The 23,568-nt window shown below is 30.8% G+C and overlaps 1 protein-coding gene and 1 long non-coding RNA gene across 3 annotated transcripts; both read right to left on the bottom strand.

The window, feature by feature from the left end:
* Nucleotides 1–2,220: 2,220 nt before the first annotated feature.
* Nucleotides 2,221–3,250, bottom strand: LOC145116737 (uncharacterized). The gene is made up of 3 exons (XR_013712282.1): nt 3,194–3,250; nt 2,978–3,101; nt 2,221–2,908 (listed from the first exon to the last, which is right to left on the bottom strand). It is a non-coding gene; the product is annotated as an uncharacterized LOC145116737 (long non-coding RNA).
* On the bottom strand, nt 3,251–5,012 carry LOC145116736 (coilin-like). 2 transcript variants are annotated; one of them, XM_079053063.1, is made up of 6 exons: nt 4,792–5,012; nt 4,433–4,687; nt 4,127–4,352; nt 3,762–3,826; nt 3,536–3,670; nt 3,251–3,307 (listed from the first exon to the last, which is right to left on the bottom strand). In XM_079053063.1, the coding sequence occupies exons 3-6, from the start codon at nt 4,187–4,189 to the stop codon at nt 3,304–3,306; spliced, it is 267 nt and encodes an 88-aa protein (XP_078909189.1). In that variant the 5' UTR covers nt 4,190–4,352; nt 4,433–4,687; nt 4,792–5,012; the 3' UTR covers nt 3,251–3,303. The 2 variants fall into 2 exon arrangements, with proteins under 2 accessions (XP_078909189.1, XP_078909190.1); XM_079053064.1 differs by lacking the exon at nt 4,792–5,012 and having other exon boundaries at nt 4,433–4,775.
* Nucleotides 5,013–23,568: the final 18,556 nt, after the last annotated feature.

Here is a 23,568-nt window from a genome sequence, read left to right as displayed (position 1 = left end):
TAATTGTTAAATATTAAAAGCTCAAACAATCTTTTGTTTAAAAACATAAAAACAGAGAAAAAAAACAAAAGTAAACAAAACATCATTAACTTCAAATATGTAGTAAATATATTAAAAAATAAAAAAAACATAAAAAAAAATAATTTTTTTTAAAAATAAAAAAATTGAAAAAAAAACAAAAAGTAAAATAAAAGAAAAGGAAAAATAAAATTAATAACGTTAAAACCAAGAATATAAATGTTTAACTTTTTTTTTAAATAAATAAATAATAAACGAAAATAAATAATAAAACCCTTTTAAATGACTTTCCATTGACATTTTCCGCACGTGATTAATATTTTCGAATCCGTATATATATATATATATATATATATATATATATATATATATATATATATATATATATATATATATATATATATATATATATATATATATATATATATATATATACTTTTCAATTCTAAAATGTTAGAATTTGTCGGCATCTACATGGAATTTTTATGACAATATTAGAAAGCTTTAATTAATTCATTTTAAGGAGAATTTCGTATTTATCATTGATAACTTTGGAAATTACTTTTATATCGGGGAAATTTTATACCACACACAAATATATATATATATATATATATATATATATATATATATATATATATATATATATATATATATATATATATATATAGCCGTTACCCGCGTCAAGCGACGAGTGCAAATAGATTTTTTCATAAATTAGTTTCTAGAGGCGATTAATTTTTTTTTGCAAAGCGGTGAGCGGCCAATAGTTTCTTAGTGGCTGCTGGGAAAACAGGTGGGGTGATATTATTAATTATAAAAATATACAGACTGGACTTGATATTCATGGAAATCTCCTGGGACCATTTTTGAAGATTTTTTCTTTTGTATCTTTATTTTGTCCATAAACCCTTTGTTGATATTAATTGTATATTTCTTCTTTAACACAACCTAAAAAAATAATTTGTTCAACAATTGCACATGTTTATCAGTAATGCAAGTAAAAAAAAATCATTATCATAAATTATGCATCTCAGTTTACTCAATTTAAGTTATTTTTTTTAGTCACACACATACCAGTAACACGTCTATGCAATTATTAGTAACACGTCTATGCAATTATTATTCCTTACAGTTAACTCAAAATGGATAAATCCAAGAAATAGAAGCAACCATTTATAAGGCAAAAAATCCAACAAAAGAAAACACAAACATGGTCACAAAGATAGATTCACACACCTAAAATGACTATTTTACCCTTCTCTAAATTTTTTTTCATTATTTCATTAAACATACTAACATGGTTAGGCGCCCTAAGTAAATATACATGAAAGGATGAAGAAGAAGAGTAAAAATTACATAGATCGCCCCGTAGTAGTCCAAAAACTACAGATTTTGTCGTCATCCTTCAATTTTAACCTTTTGCGTATGTATGCTTGAATTGATCGGTGACTGAAATCAATCACAAATTGACGATAATACCCTTTACATGTATAAACATCAAATAAATTCAATATATGACGCAATTCAAAACCTTTGTTTCATAAAGCATTTCACAACCCACTCAAAAAAACCTTTGAATTTCTTGTAGTAAATGACTTATTTCAAAACATTTCATACTAAATCTCATATTTCTGTCAAGAAAAATGATAACAGTACAATCACAATCATGTAAAGAAAAATCTCATTTCTGTCCCATTTTATTAAAACAAACATGAAGATCTGTCAACTAATTTGTAAAAATTTACAAAACACACCTAATTTTTACCCCTGAATATATAACAAAAAAATAATAATAATATGAAATGCTAATTTGCCCCTAGAGTGAATAAAACTCCTAACCTGGTGTTAAACTAAGAAAATAACATGCAAACACACACACAAATTCCATTTTTAGCAAAGAAAAGTAGGTCATGAAGGCAAGTTTTTTGTCTTTTGAAAAAAAAGTAGGTCAATAAGACAATTTTTTTAAATGGCAAAAAAAAAATCATTTTTTCACTAAATCTGTAAAAATCAAAAACAAAAGTCAAAGTGCAATGATGTTAACATGCAAAAACAGAATTAACATAACCATTTCTCTTACAATATCCAACAGAAATAAGCATTTAGGCATGTACTTGTTTGTCAACCTGCTTCATGTTCGTGAATATATCCCAAATTGGACTTGACTATATTATCAATGAAGAAATATTACAATAATAATAAAAAATGGTAACAAATTTAATCAAAATAACATGTTGACAGTACAGATGCACACATCATGCAATTGAGATGAAAGTGAAGGTATTTCTATGATTTTGGGGTAAACGTTAGGTTGGAAAATCTGAAAAATTCAAAATCTTTCTTTAAGAGAACCAACATGTTCATCTTTCTCCAGGAAATTTGCTTCTCGATTTGATTCACTATTCCTAGATGACTCTATATATATTATTCGGATGGAATTCTTATTATTGCAATATTCAAGGGCCAAAAACAGGGGTTCACAACATGCAAATGGTAAAAGAAATATATCTCAAAAAGGTCACCAATGTTAACAAAAAGGACATCGGGGTTGGGTTTTACTGCCACCCATTTGGAATCTTTTATTAGTTGAAGCCCACTAACATGTTCATCTTGCATTGCACCAGCATATTCCTGCATCATTTCCCTGTGCATTACAAATTCATAAAACTAAAGATTTGAAAGCTGGCACATAAGAATGAAAAGGTTTACATGTTTACCTGTCCAGCTGGCACCTAAGCATCCCCTGTTAGCTTAACTGCTTCTACATATTCATAAAACTAAAGATTTGAAAGCTCTTTCATGCTGCCTTCTTCTTTCCACCGACCAAATTTACGCCTTAATTGAATCAGTTCTGAAGTGTAAAGCCCATGTGAACCAACGTACAATGCTAAAAAAGTATTTATAATTTAGTAAGATAAATTATAAAATAAGATAATGAATAAAATAAAATGGATACCATTTAATGGATCTTTGTTTGTTGGAAGCTCAATTCGGTTAAATGTTGTGGATCCGGATAAAGGTTGACGATTTTTAGCATGGGTAAGTGTAAGATTAATCAACTGGCCAACATCTTTAAGCACCTGTAAAATGTTTTATAAAAACTATATATTTTGACAAAAAGTCAAAAATACCGCTCTTGTTTTACCCTATTTTAGAATTTTAGTAATCTGACCTACATGGGTATCTTTCCTTTTCCAATTGACTTGGCAAGATCAAGCATAATGCTGTCAAGCATAATGTTGTCTGTGCTACGATTACCACGAACGTGTCCTTTTCTCAAGCTTAGCTGGCACACAGATCAAATCTTTAGGAGGGTATTACTGGAAATCTTTTGTACTAAGCCACCAACTACAATCTTGACTGCAAAATGAAAATCTAACATGAATCCAATCGAGAGAATGATAATATTCCTAATAAGAAAACATAATGTTGATGGATTAGCAGTTGAAGAGTGACAATAGAATATAAACTTGCTCACAAATGTGACAAAAGGTACACAAGATATAAGGTTTACTTCGAGTTCTGAAGTTTAATGGAGGCTTTTCTTTTCTTAGAAACTGGTTCTTCATCTTGCGACTGTTCTTCATCAGCTTCCACTTCATCAACCAAATTTTCTGCATCAGGTATTGCCCCATCTTTCTTTTTTATACTAAAATAACAAAAAGTAATGCATAGTTGTTAAACATATGATTACATATTTACTGGAGGATGGTTAATATAAAACTAATAATTTTAACTACCAGAAAAGTTCATTATCTTTCAAGATTTCAGTTGACTCGGTAGGTGGCAACACAAAGCCATCCATCTGCAAGGAAATAAACAACCAAGTATGATGAAAATAAGATAGCAAACACTAAACTTTACTTACTTTACGCATCAACTCAGCACTTAACAGATTGAGTATTGATAGCAACCGGTGATTAAAAAGTACCAACCTGCAAAACTTAGCAATAAACTTAAGCAACAACTCATCAACACCCAAAAGGGCGATTTACACAAAATTTACATTTGGAAGAAGAATAACCCTTGTCTGACTAACGATTTAGAAAAAACTTAGGGTTTTAGGACATAAATTACGGCATAAGAATAGAGAATAGAAAGATACAGATTGGAGAGGAGATTGTTTGATGTTGTAATTTGAGGAGAAGCCAACTTTTGTTGATCCCATCCGATCGTTGTGGTTTGCTAAGAATCGAACGAAATGGTGGACGGTGACCCGCTAATAGGTTGTAGCGACGACCAATGGCGGTGTATCCGGTGGCGTGGTGGTAGATGTTCCAGTAAAATCTGTATTTGTTCTCTGGTTTTGGCCTCAAAAGCAGAGCAAACGCCTGAAAAATTGTTAACACCAGTTTCAATTCTACACAAGATTGACAAGAAATTATGAAAAATGTGATCGATTTTTGCATACCTAAATGGTTCCTAGGGAAAAAAGTGCGATTCCGATGTTGCGGTGAGTGTTGTATTCGATTCCGACGGAGTCGCTGCCGAGTTTCAGTCCGGTGACCCATCCGGCTACTCCGACGACATAGGCGGAAGCCTGGCAGGTGACGTGGATGTAGAACCAGGCTGGGTTAGCCGACTTGAAGACTTTCAGATATCTCGCAGCCATGGCTCCCATTGGCATCATTACTCCCCAACTTACAGCGTTCAACACTCCGTGAGTCTGTCAAATTGTTAAATGTCAAAACCAAATCCATAATTTAGATCTCGATCATCAACAAAAAAAAAGAAGGAAAAAGTTTAATCGACTAAATATAAAAAACTTACGTTTCTCCTTCCTAATAGATTCTGAAGCGATTAGGAAGGAGAGGCAAAGAAGAGGGTTCGATTTCTTTCTGATGGCGGCTGTTGTGTCTAGTGTTGTGTGTAGAGAAGATTAGGGTAACATAGAAGGTAATACCGTGTATACGTATATCCGATGTGATTATGAGCTTATTATTATTGTACATCAGGTAATAGGTATTGTACCTCTTAATTTTCAAGAAACATGCAATATGTTTAATAATATAGTAAAGATATATATATATATATATATATATATATATATATATATATATATATATATATATATATATATATATATACATATATAGGAAAGATCATTTGAGATCTCATCTATTCCCGAGAACTTGAGAACTACAAGTGAACCACTAGATCAAAAATTTTAAGGGCTCTGATTTTTACGGCAATCTCGTAATTAACAGAAGCTTGAAAGGTGTATACGGGCTTTTAACAAAAATCGTGAGGGTAAACTGGGAATGAGATTTTCACATCCCTAAAACTCATTCTCTCTCTCTCTCTCTCTCTCTCTCTCTCTCTCTCTCTCTCTCTCTTTCTCTCATCTCTCTCACGTACGTCCAATCATCCTCACCGTCTCCCTCCACTCTCCGGCCACGATGATTGCTCCATCTTTGCCTCTGTTAGTGGTGATAGTATCCCCGCCGAATCCAGAGGATTGTACATCAACCAGCGACCACCACCTGCATCGACATATCACTTTCTTCATCGTCTCCTTCTCGGCTTTAGACAACGATCCACAGTCGATCCATATTTCATAGTCATTATAAGCGATTGATGTTGAATATGAAATCCTCTAATGATTTAGGCTTCATTCTCGTCGATCATGAACAATTTTGTAAGTATTTATTTTATTTGCATTTTGAATCTGAAATCCTTCGTAAATCTCTCTCTCAAGTACGTCCTCCTCACTTCCTCACCTCTCCAATGAAGTTAGGGTTTCTTCATCTGTGATTTTCTGGTGATTGAAATTGGACTTATGAATCTGTTTTACCATGTCGTTCCCTAAAATCCTACAGAAATAGGCGTGAGTTTGACCATGTCGTTCAGTTAGGGTTTAGAAACCAACAAAAATAATATCAAATTAGAGTTTCAAATCCTTCAGCGGCTTGCCAATAAACGGTAACATAAAAAAGAGATTGATTTTATTCGTTCTGTTGATGTGGACATGTAATTGATTTTAGTTATATCTCTCACAAATCACAATTCCACACTAAAATATACCATCAGTATGCATTTGGTAATCAAAAAATGTTGTATATGAAACAATATTTTATGTATCAGACAATATTTGACTCATAGATCTTTTATCAATTAGCATGATCTCTGTTTCATTAATGCTTTTACAACTATTTTGCTGCTGAATTTTGCTCTGATTTGAGGTTGTTTGGCATCTTGTTTCTATTATCTTTGGTGCTATCTACTATTCATTTTGTATCAAACACAACATGTAGCTAACGATTATTAATAAATGTGATTGTAATATTCCTAGATCCTTTTTTCAGTGTGCTACATTTGTGGGAACTGTGACCTACATGTCACGTGAAAGAATCAGAAATGAAAGTTATTCATATCCAGCTGATATCTGGAGCCTTGGTCTTGCTCTTTTTGAGTATGGCACTGGTGAATTTCCTTATACAACAAATGAAGGACATGTTAATCTTATGTTACAGGTAATTTTATCAACTGCAGTATATTGGTTTTTTCTTTTATTCTTGCTGATATATAAATTTTTATTTCTCACATCTTAATAGATCCTGGAAGATCCATCTCCATCACCACCAAAAGACATTTTTTCTCTAGAGTTTTCTAATATTATGCATATTTATAGATACACACATGTTTTTTGATTTCATTCATATCCATAGACACTGGATTACTGCAGAACATACAATCCTATAACAGTTGCATTGTTTATTGGATTTAGTTATTTGGGGCAATGGAGGATATCAATGGTCAAAGAAAATGGAGAAAAGTTGCTTATGGAGGTATGCAGACTGGTTTTGATGAGAATCACACATACAACATTTTCCTTCAAAAAATGGTGATGAATGCTAATGTTGTCAAAAGATACATGCTTAAGGTGATGCTAGACTCCGTTTCAAATTTTCAGTATCTTTACATCTTTAACTATTAGCTTGTAAAAGATCATAGTATTTTGTTATGTTTGTTTGATTTAAAGTTACAATGAGGATAACAAAAGAAGAACTTAAGGTAACAAACGACTTACATTTATTATTGATGCAATTACTTGTTGTGTTTGTTTGATTTAAATTTAATTAGAAGCTATGTATGTATTTTGTTGAAGGATGTGGCTTTTATGATTGATGGATAGGCTCTTGAAATTGCACTCAATTATTACCGGAAAGCATTCACATAGTTGGAAATATTATCATGGACAACTATATGATGTTGGATTACACCATCCTAGAAGGTACAGATACAACTATCTACACTTTATTTATTCTGTGATTGCAATTTATAGACCAAATATGTATGTCTAAAGTATCTTTACATCTTTAACTATTAGTTATTTATGATTCAAAGCCAAAATGCAGGTACTTTTCAAGTTGACTAAAAAGTTTCATTTCTTCAAAAATAATTAAAAAAAGTTACTAAAAATTGTTCCTTTTTTATTGATTAATTGTTGTTCTTGAATCACATGTAATTCCTTTACAGTAACCTAGACAGTTAGTTAAATTACATGTCCGATCGATAAAAATCATATGTAATTCACATATGAATCATATGTAATTCACATATGAATTACATGTGATTCACATATGAATCACATGTGATTCACATATAAATCACATGTGATTCACAAGTGAATCACATATAAATCACATGTGATTCATATATAAATCACATGTAATTCACATATGAATAACATGTAATTCACAAGCGAATCACATATGAATTACATGTGATTCACATATAAATCACATGTGATTCACATATAAATCACACGTAATTTGCATATGAATCACACGTAATTCACAAGTGACACATATGAATTACATGTGATTCACATACAAATCACATGTGATTCACATATAAATCAAATGTAACTCACATATGAATCACATGTAATTCACAAGTGAATCACATATGAATGACATGTGATTAACATATAAATCACATGTGATTCACATATAAATCACATGTAATTCACATATGAATCACATGTGATTCACATATAAATCACATGTGATTCACATATGAATCACATGTGATTCACATATAAATCACATGTGATTCACATATAAATCACATGTGATTCACATATAAATCACATGTGATTCACATATAAATCACATGTGATTCACATATAAATCACATGTGATTCACATATAAATCACATGTGATTCACATATAAATCACATGTAATTCACATATGAATCACATGTAATTCATATGTAAGTCACGAGTGAATCACATATAAATTACGTCTATATGCACACATGCATTTTGTGTGAGTGTTATTCGTTTTTATTTTCTTGTGAATTTCACATTTAAATAAAGGTACAATCACATATGAATATCACAATATATATAATCGCATGTAAATCTTAAATGATATATACATATGCATTTTTGTGAGTGTTCTTGCATTAATCATTTTTTTCTTGTATATTTGAAAGAATTTGTGGAAAATTTTGAAGATGTAAAAAGTGATAAATTGAAGATAATATGCAAATTTTGATATGAAGAAATGATAACACTGTGAATCTTTGAAACATTTTTTATTTTTTATATTTTATTTTGTATCAAATGAAATACTTGTACTATTATGTTTATAGATTGATTAATAAAATAAGATTTTTTATGATTTACTTACAAATATTATAGTATAAGAAATATGCATATATGCATTTGAAAAAATAAGCATATATGCACCTAAAACGATTATATTTTTTTTGTTAAAAAAATTAGAGTTTTTTTTTTAAATTTTCTATTTTTTTTTAAAAATTTAATGATTTTTCAAAATTTACTTTTAAGAAAAATGTAGGTTTTTTTTTAAAAAAAATGGAGTTTTTTTTTTTTTGTAAAAACATTGCAGTTTTTTTTAAAATATTTCAGTTATAAAAAAATTCAGTTTTTTTTTTAAATTGCAGTTTTTCAATATTTTTTTAAAAAATTAATGTTTTTTGAAAAAAAATTAAAAAATCTCCATTTATTTAAAAAAACGAAAATTATATAAAAAAAAATCTGAAATTTGATTTATTATGTTAATTTTTATAATTTTTTATTAATATTTCCAATAACACAAAAAATTAAATATTAAATGAGATCGGTAAGATTACGATCATGTACTTAATGCGTTAATTTTGATCTAACGCTCCACCTTTAGTTCTCGGGTTTTCGGGAACTATGAGTTCTCAACCGATTTCATCCCTATATATATATATATATATATATATATATATATATATATATATATATATATATATATATATATATATATATATATATAATGTGGATCCGGTGAAGACTTAAAAAATGGTGCGGACTACAAGGATAATTCTCCACCATCCACTTTGTCAATGACACAAACAACAAACTCACTACTTGGACGTGACACGTTCTCATGCGACACACGTCTATATAGGGGAGCGTTCAATCAAGAACATTTTTTATTGCGAGAACATGTGAGAACAAACTTGGAGTACATAATTTTTTTAATTAAAATTATAAAATAACATTTATATAAATAAAAAAATAGTTAAAAGAATTAAAATACTTATTAACCAACACCACCCACCACTGTAACAACCGGTTATTTCGGGTCAATAAAAGTTAAAGCAGTCAATAAAAGTCAAACCAATCAATAAAAGTCAAACACGTCAAATTATAAATCAAATAATTAAATAGTTAAAGATTTAATTTCAATAATTACTGATTTATACCCCACTTAAAGTGTTTTCGGTATTTTGAATCAAATTCCATACCAAAACCGAAAACACCAATTGAGAAACAATTGGAATCGAAATCAAGGGCTAGACCGAAATCGTGCGAGGTCCCCACCTTCGGACCGCAAACCCCTAGACTGCGAACCCTTGCGAGACTGAGAACATAGACCGAAATCAGGGGATTTCGGTGGGGTTTAGACCGAAAAGACTCCCTTTTTTGGTTGGACATTTAGACCGAAATCAAGGACTTCGGTTGAAAGGATAGGCCGAAATCTCATTTTTAGACGGTGGCACACAATTCCAGAGGATAAATTACATCTTGCAATGCACATGTCACATCAATTTATCCCCATATTTATATGCCCAAGCCGAAAACTCACTTCGTAAATCACATTTACATCCAAAAGCCTTCATGTTTTGCTCTCAAAACTTATACAAAAATCATCAAATCTTCATATCCTTGCCCAGATTATCTTCATATCTCCATAATTTCCTCAAGAACATCATCCAAAATCCCAAGAACATTCATATCACCTTCAAATCTTCAAACATTTCTAAGGATTTATTGTAAGTATTTCTTAAATAATGTAGTGTTGTCTAACGCTTTAAAACGTTAGTTACCTAATTTACACATATATTACGTGTTTGAATAATATTAGGATACGAATATTTACACGAGATCTAAACTGAGGATCATCGTTATCACTTCACTATCCAACCAAGAGCACACATTCGAGGTGAGTTCATACCCCTACGTTTTCATGAATTTTCTATGTTTTAGGGGGGGGGGGGGGGTGGAATACAAGTAAAACACAAGGAATCTTGTGTTAATATCTAAACTATTTCAACTGTTGTTTTTTGCCTATATATATATATATATATATATATATATATATATATATATATATATATATATAGAGAGAGAGAGGAAGGATCTTTTTGGTAAATGCAAAATACATGCATATACATTGATATCAAGTAATTTAAATGGTAGACTTTGGTTGTTATTATTTCTTTAAGTATTTGTTTTTTTAACATCTTATTAGATTTGATTAAATTGTTAAACGAATACTTGATATCTCAAATATTATTGAGTAAAAAATCACAATGTTCAAAGTTTAGCACGACATACTTATTTCATTACATTTATTTTTAGGTGTCATTAAAAAATTTAAAAAAATCGGGTAATACCCGAATTACCCTTACCCGACCCATTACCCGAATTACCCAAACCCGAATTACCCGAATTTAATTTGGGTAGGGTAACGGGTAATTTTTTTTATATGAACGACCCGAATTACCCGAAACCCGAAAATTTTACCTGATCAACACCCCTAGTTAGATCAAAATAATAAAAGGCTAGGATGCTCGGTGGCGTTTTTGTAAATAGTTTGAAAAAAATAGACGGGGGCATCTTAATTATTATGAATCAGGGGCATTTTAGTAAATAAATAATTCAGACCCCTCTCTCTCTCTTCTCTCTCTCTCTCTCTCTCTCTCATCTCTACTGCTGTCGTCTAATCACCTCGTAGTCGTCGGAGATGACGTCTTCATCGGTGAGGTGGTCGAAGACGGAGACCAGTCGTTTGAACACGGAGGAGCATGACTTCAAAACTAACTTCCGCCGGTCAAAGAATCACCAAAAGTTTGATCTGTCAGCTTGTACACGACATCATTCGATTTTCCGACATGAATGCATCTGAATTACGAAAGCATATCGGATTGAGATCTGGATCTAATCTCAGGTTCCATGCCGACGTTAGCGAGGCTCCGATCCTTCCGAAGAACGTTTCCCCGTATGATTTCAATTGGAGAGGATATAGTGCAGTCACCAATGATGTTAAGAATCAGGTACTCGGATTTAAAACAATCAGTATCCTTCATATGGAAATCTAGTAATATTTATTATTGTTAATGTTATCAATTGCCATGATTACCCAATTTTATGGATTTTTGTTCTACAGTAGTACAGGGAATGTTGTCTTGAACTGAAAGAGGCGATTTGAAGTCTCTGTATCTTGGAGATTTTATTTAGCTCATCCAACTGCAGATGACTTTTTTTTGGTAAGTATGTTTGATCTTTTTGTTTTTTTTCCCTTTATTTAAGCCTTATATTGATAATGTTTTGATGAATTACAAGAAATCTTAGTAATATATTTGTTAATTTGATTATTACCAGATGATTATTACACTTTTTTTATCGACAGATTCATCGGCTATTAGTGTAATAATTTAATTGATTGTTGGCATGTCTGAAAATATGATAACAGAAGAATAAGTAACAATAATAGTCTTAAAAAGGGATGAAGTGTAGTTGATTTGGTTTTTTTGAATGATAGGATCCTGGAAATTCAGTGATGATTGTGTGTGATGAAAAGCTGAAGGAAGTATTTGGATGTGAGAGCATTTCAGCAATGGGAATACCAGAGTTGTTGGTTAAACACCATTTACTCGAGCAATAGTCTTGTCTTCTCAACTTACATGGATATTATGCAAACAGGAATTGAGGAATTGAGCGTCTGACATATGATGTGAAGAAAGAAAGTAGTAGTAGTAGTAAAAGTTTTTTAAGTTTGTTTTTACGGTTGTGTGAGTGCTGCTGACATTGTAATGGTAGTGTGTATAATGATGTTGGAAATTGTTTTTATGTAAAACTAAACCCAACAAATGTTTTTCTTGTTGATGTTATTGTGATGTTTAGCTGTTGTTTACCTTTATCCTTTTGTAAATGCATAACCATTGTATGCTAATGATCTATTTACTAATGTTTTCACTATGATTAAAGGCAATCTTCAGGTTTCATTTCAGCTGTTAGCAATTGCAATTGATTATGTTCTTTTTATCGTTTATGTTTTCATTAATCATATGATTAAAGGAGATGTTCAGATTCATTGGCAATGATCTTTACTAAAATTGCTATGATCTTCAGGTTTGTTAATATGTATTTTGATTATTGAAATCATTATATTAGAAATTTGATTCAGGTTTCATAAACATTAGGACAAAAGCTTGTGAGGTGTTTCAGAGAGAAGATTGTCTAAATGAGATTATATAGGTATGTTGATGGTTTTATTATATTGTATATGTTTTATTAGATGATAATTATATATGTATATGAACATTTGATGGTGGTAGTTTGGTGGTTAAATAAGATGTAATTCACATATGAATTACATGTGATTTACATGTAAATTCACAAGTAATTCACTTGTAATTTACATGTGAATCACATGTAATTCATATGTGATTCACTTGTGATTTACATATGAATTACATGTGATTCACATGTAAGTAAGATGCAATTCACATGTAAATCACAAGTGAATCACATATGAATCACATGTAAATAAGATGTAATTCACATGTAATAAGATGTGATTCACATGTAAATCACAAGTGAATCACAAGTGAATCACATATGAATTACGTGTGATTCACATATAAATTACAAGTGAATTACTTGTGAATTTACATGTAAATCACATGTAATTCACATGTAAATCACATGTAATTCACATATGAATTACATATAATTCACATATATTTCACTTTGTAATTCACATGTAAATCACAAATGTATTTACATATGAAAAAATGTATTCACGTGTAAATCATTAGTAAATCACATGTAATTCAGATATGAATCACATGTAATTCATATGTAAATCACATGAATTTTTGTGAGTGTTTTTGAATTAATCAATTGTTTTTTTTAATTTTCTTTTACATTTGGAAGGAAGTTGTGGTTAATATTTGAAGAGTTGAAAAATGATAAATTGAAAAAAATATGGAAATATTGATGTGAAGATATGAGAATTATATTATTATTTCAATACATCTTAGAATCCCTTATACTCAATACCTAACACACATTAAAAGAAATCATATGAATTACAAAGTTTTTCTAATATATATTGTGTTATCATCATCTTGAAAATTGCTAATACATTTGTGATTTACATGTGAATTACAAAGTGAAATATATGTGAATTACATGTAACTCATATGTGAATTACATATACAAAAAAACATCCAGACTTCCATCTAAAATGAGGACGATAATGATCTAAGTTTCTTCAAAGGTGTATTGGCTGTAGTGTGAGATAGAAGATGACAATTGTAGATTGTTATACAACCAAATGTTGATAATCACAATCATGTTTAGCCTAAAACTAGTATATAATTAAAAGTCCAACAAAAACACACAAACATTGATGGCAGAGACCTGTAATGCAATTTAAATCAATTTTGTACATTGAACCATGAACCGAATCCAACTTACTTGTATTTATATTGTGTTATCATCATCTTGAAAATTGCTAATACATTTGTGATTTACATGTGAATTACAAAAGTGAAATATATGTGAATTACATGTAATTCATATGAATTACATATACAAATGGCGAGGGGGACATATGAATTACATGTGAATACATTTTTTCGTATGTAAATACATTTGTGATTTACGTGTGAATTACAAAGTGAAATATATGTGAATTGAAAGCATATCAATTCACCACTACCGAACGGGGTATAAGGGATTCTAATATGTATTGAAATAATAGTATGATTTCTTTTAATGTGTGTTAGGTATTGGGGAGGTTACTAAGGAAATATTGATGTGGTTAAATAAGATGTAATTCACATATGAATTACATGTGATTCATATGTAAATGACAAGTGAATCACATGTAAATCACAAGTGAATCATATGTGATTCACATGTAAATCACAAGTGAATTACTTGTGAATTTACATGTAAATCACATGTAATTCACATGTAAATCACATGTAATTCACATATGAATTAGATGTAATTCACATATATTTCACTTTTGTAATCCACATGTAAATCACAAATGTATTAGCAATTTTCAAGATGATGATAACACAATATATATTAGCAAAACTTGCATAATTTACCAAAAGTTGTTAAACTTAGTCATTATAGTGTTTTACAAAATAAAGTGCATACTAAAATTTTTGCCAAAATAGCCCATATAATTAATTAAATCCTAACATTCTACTGGATAACAAGAGCTTTGTTTTTAGACATTCCTATTCCTTTTTTTTCTTTTACAATTTTTTTAACTTGTTCTCAGTGATCCTTTCAGAAGTTTTTCTAGTTCTGATCATTTTAGAAGTTTTTCTAGATCTTCCATCCTTTGTCTTATGGACCTCATCTGTGTAATCCACATGCTCTTTGTTATCGACCTCATTATCTTCCTTCTTTTCTTCTTCACCAATTCCTTTTTCTGACATAGTCTAGTATAGAAAAAAATAGATGTTAGTTATGTTATTAGAATTTAAAATTTACTCTGAACTTTAAAAATATACCTTTGGGATTTCTTTTGATTTATGAAAGAAGTCATCAAATTCCTTAAGTTGTTCTTTGGTGATATTAAGAATCGAAATGATATCTTGCTCACTGTAATTTGATTGTCTCAAGTCATTCAGAAGTTTACGAAGTCTTTCTCCTTCAATGCTATGCTCGACCTGAACACATGCTTTTGGAAGATGTTGATTTTCCAAAGTTGTTTGAACTTTTTGAGTAATTTCCAAATTGTCAGGTTCTCCATCTAATTGTGATTTACATATAATTCATGAGTAAATAACATGTAATTCACATATGATTTACATGTGATTCACATGTAAATCACAAGTGCATTACATGTGAACTCATATGTGAATTAGATGTGATTTACATGTGAATTACATGTAATTCACAAATGAATTATATGTGATTTACATGTGAATCACATGTAATTCACATGTGATTCACATGTAAATCACAAGTGTATTACATGTGAATTCATATGTTAATTACATGTGATTTACATGTGAATTACATGTGATACACATGTAAATCACAAGTGTATTACATGTGAATTCATATGTGAATTACATGTGATTTACATGTAATTCACAAATGAATTATATGTGATTTACATGTGAATCACATGTAATTAAGATATGAATCAAATGTGATTCACATGTAAATCACAAGTGTACTACATGTAAATTCATATGTGAATTACATGTGATTTATATGTTAATTACATGTGAATATGTGATACACATGTAAATCACAAGTGTATTACATGTGAATTCATATGTGAATTACATGTGATTTACATGTAATTCACAAATGAATTATATGTGATTTACATGTGAATCACATGTAATTCACATATAAATCACATGTGATTCACATGTAAATCACAAGTGTATTACATGTGAATTCATATGTGATTTACATGTGAATTACATGTGATTTACATGTAAAGCACATACAATTCACATATGAATTACATAATTCACATGTAAATAACATGTAAATCACATATGTATTACATGTGATTTATATGTAATTCACATGTAAATCAAATGTAATTCACATGTAAATCATGAGTAAATCACATGTACTACATCTTTGTCAAGAACAGGTTCCTAGAAATTGAAAGTGTAGCTTGGCCTGAACTGGAGACAACTGATATATCTTCTAATTCATGTATAAATCACATGAATTTTTAATGAATCAACTATGAATAACATATGATTTATATATGATTTATATATGAATATGTGATTCATATATTATTCATATGTGATTTTAATATGAATATCAATACCATACGTTTATTATTAATAAAATTATGAATCATTACCTGCTAAAAAATTTATCTCGCTTTGCAGATCTTCAATTATTCTTCCTGAATCCATTAAATTGCTGAAAAAAATCTCAATTTACATTCAATAAAACAACGTATTAGAAATCCGAATGCTACTGTACTTAAATATACAAATAAAACGTAAAATATTCGACAATCTGTTTTTCTTTCATTGATATAATCGTAATGAATGAATCGTATGAATTTAAGATAACATGCTAACCTCGAAAGAAATCAATGACGAATCGTATGAATTTTGCTTTGTAATCGATCTCGAATTTGCGTTAACAACTATTTCAATGACGAAATCAATGACGAAAGAAATCAATGACGAAATAAATTATGAATTTAAGATAACAACTATTCGATCGATGTAGATTTGTTATGATTTCGTCGTTGATTTTGATAATTTTGAAGGTTAGAATATGATATTTTGGAAAGAAAATCGTACAGATGTTGTAATACTCAAATAAAACGTAAAAGACAATCTTACCCTTATGATCTTAAATCCAATCCAACGGTCCACTTTTAGTTCTCGGGTTCTCGGGAAACTATGAGTTCTCAACCGATCTCAACCCTATATATATATATATATATATATATATATATATATATATATATATATATATATATATATATATATATATATATATATATATATATATATGTAATTAAGATTCTACAGGCTTAGAATTTGTGATTTCGCCTTAACTCCTGTTCCTTGTTTGGTTGTGGGCTTAGGGTAGAATCATTTATTCGACTGTCTTTTCAATCTTAATTATATATGCCTTATATATATAACTATAAAATTTAATTCATTAAAACTTTAACCCTTTTGTAACACGTTGAGCAAAAAGAATATTTTCACAACTTATTTTATTACCGTTTGTACAAAAATGTTAAATTTCACGAAATATCGTTATCTCAGATTTACGAATATAAACATACAAAGTTGTTAAAAATACAAAGGTTTTCATTTCAATAGAACTTACACTTTAAACTATATTAGGTATAGTTTATGGAACATACATATCATTTTACTAGTCAGGAATACAATACAAAAATAATTATATAAAAGTATAATTATTTACACTACGATTACACTATGAAAGGAGACATACATACGGTTTATTCATTACAAAATGGGTTTTCATTATTCTATACTTAACCGTCAATATAGCTTTGTGAGTCACATCTTCAAGTACTTATCCAAGTACCAATAAAAGTCCTGAATTATAACCAGAGTCTCCTGGAGCGAATGCGTGAAACTTTTGTATAGATATATACGCGACTGACAATCCCGCACCCAAACTGTTAGCTACAGTTAGACCGGAAGGTCTGGGGTGACAAATGTTGTACCAGTTCCAACGCCCGAAGAACGTCGTATCAGGCCATCTTAGGTCATCAAGCATGTTTATAATAACTCACAATTTGGTATTAAACAATACGATTAGTGGACGAGTACATAAATAACTTCAAATAGTTTTATTTAATAATAAAACTACGTTACAATTTTTTACAACATAGCTGGTGGATCCAGGCACTTACATTCACGGAGTTTCATACAAGTACAATTACAGTATACTATTTTCCAGTACAGAGAAACTTACATTTCGGGTGTAGTGGTGTTGATTATAATGGCATGTGCGGAATAAGAAAAGATCTAGTGAATCATCATGTAAACTCAAGAACACAAGGAGTAAATAAATCTGTGTAAGCTCATATTATATCTAGAAAGGATATACAAATGGGTTTGTACAAATTTATCTCTCTAGTCTAACACTCCAAAATGATCTTTTTAAAATATAAGTGTCACTCACTTCCTATTTATAGAATCTTAATTATATATATATATATATATATATATATATATATATATATATATATATATATATATATATATATATATATATATAAAATTAATATAAGGGTAAGCCACATCCAAGCGTGACTTTGCACCCTAACATTCTCCGCCTCAAAGTTAGGATTGGATGTCCAGGCTTCAGTCTCCAACGAGCTAGCGCGATCAAGATCAAACTCCCCCTCGAAGTAACACCGGTCTTCAAATCCGTAAATGAATATCCGACAAACCCGCTTCGAATACCCATCATTCTCCCCCTTTTTATAATAAAAAAAAATGATTATAAAACCCATTAAGGGTGAGAAGAGCCCGAGGAATAAACTTCAGAATATTCCCCTTGATGTGTACCAAAAATGAATCACCAAAAATCTTGCATGGAAAAACAATCACGAAAAAGGCTCAAAAAATTTCCAATTTGTGAAAATTTTTGACTTTTTCGGTGAAAGTTGGAAGATTTTCCAAAAACCAGGTAAAAATCGTCAATAACAGAATTCTGCAAGGACCCGTTGCGCCAAAAACAACTTAAGATGCGAAACACTCCCCCATTTGCGCAACTGGGCATAAAGTGTAAGTTCGCACCAACTGCAGGGACCAAACTTGTAACTTCTTCAAATTCTCAGCTTTATTACCCCAATTTCGAAATAAACTGCAGGGACTCACTTCGAAAATTATGTTTCTTCTCTTCTAAAATGTCGAAAGTAGTCCTAATTTCGAATATGGTTACAAACTGTCAAACCATCGAAAGTTGAAGGGACCAATTCGTAACTTTTATATCTTCTTCCCCACTTCGTTATCAGTCGCTAATAAGGAGTTTTGACCACAACAAAGTCAAAATTGAACCTCCATATCGAACATTCAATCAGTAAATTGACCAAGTATCGAAGCTTCTCCTTCCCTTAGCAAGGGACTCTCGACCTCGAGCTCAACGCAACTTTGTTCAACACCAAGCAAAGGACTATCGTCATCAAGACGTCGAACGACCTGATACACACATCGAACCACCATTTGCTCAACTCGTACGCCTCCAAGACATGAGTTCGACTTCCAAGCGACTCTATGTGCTCTCGATTACCACTATCAAACCCAAAACAACTGCGAATCGTACTAAAAAACTATCACCGTCGAAAGTGAGTTCAATTCCAAGTACACGCGTTTGACTCCAATTCAACAACAATCGAACGTGATTTCGATTGCAACAATGCAACCATTATGGGGTATCAAAAATCGAAACTTACTTCAAATGCTTTCGATTCATAAACACAAATCCATTTGACTCGTTCGATTCCTAACCCATCCATCGATCTGCAAAGCATCAAACTTTTACCAATTGTAAAACCATCATTGCAAGTTCCTGCTTCGTCATCAACTAGCGAACAATCAAAAAAAAATTGTGAATCATCTATAATCAACTGCGAATCGATTTCCAATCAACTTGCGAGACCCAACAAATGTGAATCCAACTTATAATATGCGAAGCTTCAATGGTTCTGAATTGTAGGACTAACAACAAACACCAAGTCCAACACATTAACATTGTGCGTAGCAACAGTCATCATTTCGATTTCACATACCCATAAATTAGTTTCGATTCCCATTGCAATTTCCACTTTCTCAATTCCAATGATTCTTTCGCAATCACAGAAAATCTTTTCAATCCAACCTAATCAATCATTCTATTTTTGACTTTTCCTTCTTTGACCATCGAAATTGTTCATAACACTAAAACAATGAATCTGTGAACAATATCAGATCAAACCCACCAATTCAACAAAAATTATCCTGTTCTTCAATTTCATTCATCCTATTCGTTTCCAGATTACCAAGAACATCGAATTTTGACCTTCAATTTTGACTTCTAGATGCGAACTCATACTCTATCTGCTTTCGATTCCAATGCAAGTATCAAATTCGACATCATCAATCTTCAATTCGAAACTAATCATATTCAAATCAATTTTCGATTGCCAAACTTGTGAATGAACAAATCAGATTGGATTGAATCTGAGAATACAATCATATGATAGAAAGACAAATATGGATTGTATCACCAAAAACACTTGATTCTTGATGTACAACGAGTACAAATCATTTTTAAAACTAACATTGAATCGGATGTACAGATCGAACAAACAGACCGATCATGAACTGCAAGAAAAACTGGAACAAATTCATGAACAGTGACGAATTAAGACATCGATTATTGGTTTATCACGTGCTGGACTCGAATTATATGAACAGTACTCAAGATTTTAATTTGGGCTCAATATTTGGATCTATGAAGTAATGAAAAACATTTTGGGCTCGAATTTTGGATCAAACAAATAAAAATTTGTTTGGGCTTGATCTAAACAAAAGTAATTGGATCAATCAATGGGGTTGAAACGGATTAGATCCAATGAATTAAATCGATCAAAAATTGAAAAACACAAAGTACGAATCAAAATCATGGACATTTTGGAATCCATTTGAGAATTTGTGATACCTTTTTGACGATCCGAGTTCCGTTTGCAACGAACGAATCAAATTTAGAAGATCTCGGTTCTTTTGTTGGAACGAGAAAATCTCCAATTTGAATATTGTACCACTCACTATGCGTGATGTATAACTCGTTCTTCGTGTTCTTTGTGTTTTTCAACGATCCAAGAACATCTTCAAAAGAACCACCAACACTTTTGGGTTTTGACTTCAAATTCAATGCAATACTTGGAGATTGTTGCTTTGGAACCCAAATTTGCTTCACGGATTTCGGCTTTACAACAACCTTTGAATAAACCCGCTTGTTTTTCCGTTTAATCTTCTTCTTCTTTTTCTTTCTCATCTTTTTGCATCTTGAAGACTTGATTTCATGAACAAACCCACTTTCAATAACTTTAACATTGTGAATTTGAATCAAATCTTTTGGAGTTTGATACTTGTGAATTTCTTGGATCACCGGCTTCCGATAATGAATCATTCCTTCAAACGAATCACAAGAACACAAAATATCATCGGATTGAACTCCAATCGAGCAAAAAACTTTTTCATCTTGAGAATCAACTTGAACTCCTTTTTCTTGAACATCAAGAACATCACATTGAACTCCATTGTCAAGAACTTCAACAAACTTAAGAGCACGAAGATCATTCGAGTTTTCAATAAGAGAAATGTATTTCTTATTAAACAAATCTCTTTCTTCTCCTTCCTTTTGATTTCTACTACGAACTAATATGGACAATGCAATTTTATTCAACCATACAATTTTACAAAGTGGTTGAAAAAGAAAGCTTCCATTATCATCCTTCACATCTCCATAAGAAACCATATTACCCCATGAAATCAATTTGATTAACACCAACCCATAAAATTGATCTTCATTTACTTTGTATTTGATATCTTCAACAATCACAATCCAAGAATCATACGACAAACCCACCATGATCACAAGAACTTGAAAATTTCTAGAGAGAGAAAGTGATTTTGAATGGGTTTTCTAGAGAGAGAAAGTAAAAATCACTTGAATTGTAGTGAAGAAAATCGAATTATGAATAGAAACAATGACGAATTCGATTTCTAGAATCCAAAAACTCTCTAAAACACGAAGATCAATAAGAACATGAAGAATCACCAAATCAAGATTGCCATCATGGATCAATTCTTGATCAAATCAAGAACACCCGCTCTGATACCAATTGTAGTGGTGTTGATTATGATGGCATGTGCAGAATAAGAAAAGATCTAGTGAATCATCATGTAAACTCAAGAACACAATGAGTAAATAAATCTTTGTAAGCTCATATTAGATCTAAAAAGGATATACAAATGAGTTTGTACAAATTTCTTTCTCTAGTCTAACACTCCAAAATGATCATTTTTAAATATGAGTGTCACTCACTTCCTATTTATAGGAAAGACAACTCATTTACACATCAATAAGGGTAAGCCACATTCAAGCGTGACTTGTACTATGAAATAGTATAATGTAGTTTTAATTCAAATAAAACATTCCTTTTATAGTTTTATGTGAATTAAAACTACATTATACTATTTCAGAGTACAACACTTACACATTTTGGTCTTAAGGTATTAAGACTACAATTCATTTACAACTAAAAATATTGGATTTTCTGGAAGAACACACTAACGTTTTCAAGGAACAAATGACAGACTTCTAATACAAAAATGCTTATGAACTCACCAATTAATTGTTGACACTCTTTTCAAAACCACTTGTATTCTCAGGGAATCAGTAGACAGGTATCCACACACGTTTTGAGAAGACGGAGCATCATAGTGTCACGCCTTTTAGTTTTTGCTATATACTTTTGGTGTCAAGTATACAATGATTTGAACACAAATGTAAAAACTATACATTATCAATATGATGTTTGTTGTGCTTTGATGACTATTATTCAATTGTTAGATACTGTACATGACGTCATCCGCCCCCGAACGTTCCCGCCGTTCTGGTTTGGGGGTGTGACAGATTGGTATCAGAGCTTTGTTTATAGTGAACTAAGTATATCAAACCACATAATATATACAACTATCAACACAATGGGGCTAAAACACACTGACTAAGACGTATAATTTTAAAATATAAGTATTTTATAAGAAGTATACGAAAATGCATACATACCAGAAACAATATCACAGTAAGAACTACATAAAAGTATTTAGATAAGTTGGACACTATAGTTAAGCCTAAACAGTTATGCAATCATATCTGGGATAAATATAGCCTGATCAACTATATTTATTTGAGATACGACCAACATGTTTTTGGGAATGATCATGGTGTTGCAACAAGTCTAAAACTTACCAACTCTAAATACAAAGGAACTGTAGAACCAAACATAAAGTTAAAATACTATAGGAGTATTTTATGGCACTATAGCAATAGAACAACAATATTTAGGCCTCGATAGTTATATAAACTAATAGCCGAGAAGGGCCTTCTTACCAGACTCAATCATGTGAAAACAAAGGACCCTTGCTGGTAGATCTATAATTGCTAAGTGTATACGTTAGGGTTATATATAATTAATATTTTATAGACTTAGAGTTTGTGACTTCGCTTTACTTCCTGTTCCTTGTTTGGTTGTGGTCCTAGAGTAGGATCACTTATTCAAAGGTCTATTCGATCTTGGTTATATACAACTTGTATACACTATGTGATTATAGGAGGACCCGATATGGGTCACACTATACAAATTCATTAGAAGTGTTGCTATAAATTTCATAAACTGAAATTGCGATTTTTTTACTTATTTTAGTAGACTTCTTTTGTAAATCGCTGATAGAATACTATAAAAGTCAGGAT

Source organism: Lactuca virosa, chromosome 5, assembly GCF_052849685.1.
Source record: "Lactuca virosa cultivar CGN04683 chromosome 5, Lactuca_virosa_CGN04683_v6, whole genome shotgun sequence".
Classification (NCBI taxonomy): Eukaryota; Viridiplantae; Streptophyta; class Magnoliopsida; order Asterales; family Asteraceae; genus Lactuca; species Lactuca virosa.
The sequence above is the reverse complement of the archived record's forward strand: the minus strand, read 5'-3'. Positions and strand labels throughout refer to the sequence as shown.

Coding starts and splice junctions, on each gene's coding strand:
- LOC145116736 (XM_079053063.1), bottom strand. CDS start 4,189: ATGGGATCAACAAAAGTTGGCTTCTCCTCAAATTACAACATCAAACAA. Junction 3,827..4,126: donor AACAATCTCCTCTCCAATCT/GTATCTTTCTAT, acceptor ATTTCCTTGCAG/ATGGATGGCTTTGTGTTGCC. Junction 3,671..3,761: donor AAAGATAATGAACTTTTCTG/GTAGTTAAAATT, acceptor TTGTTATTTTAG/TATAAAAAAGAAAGATGGGG.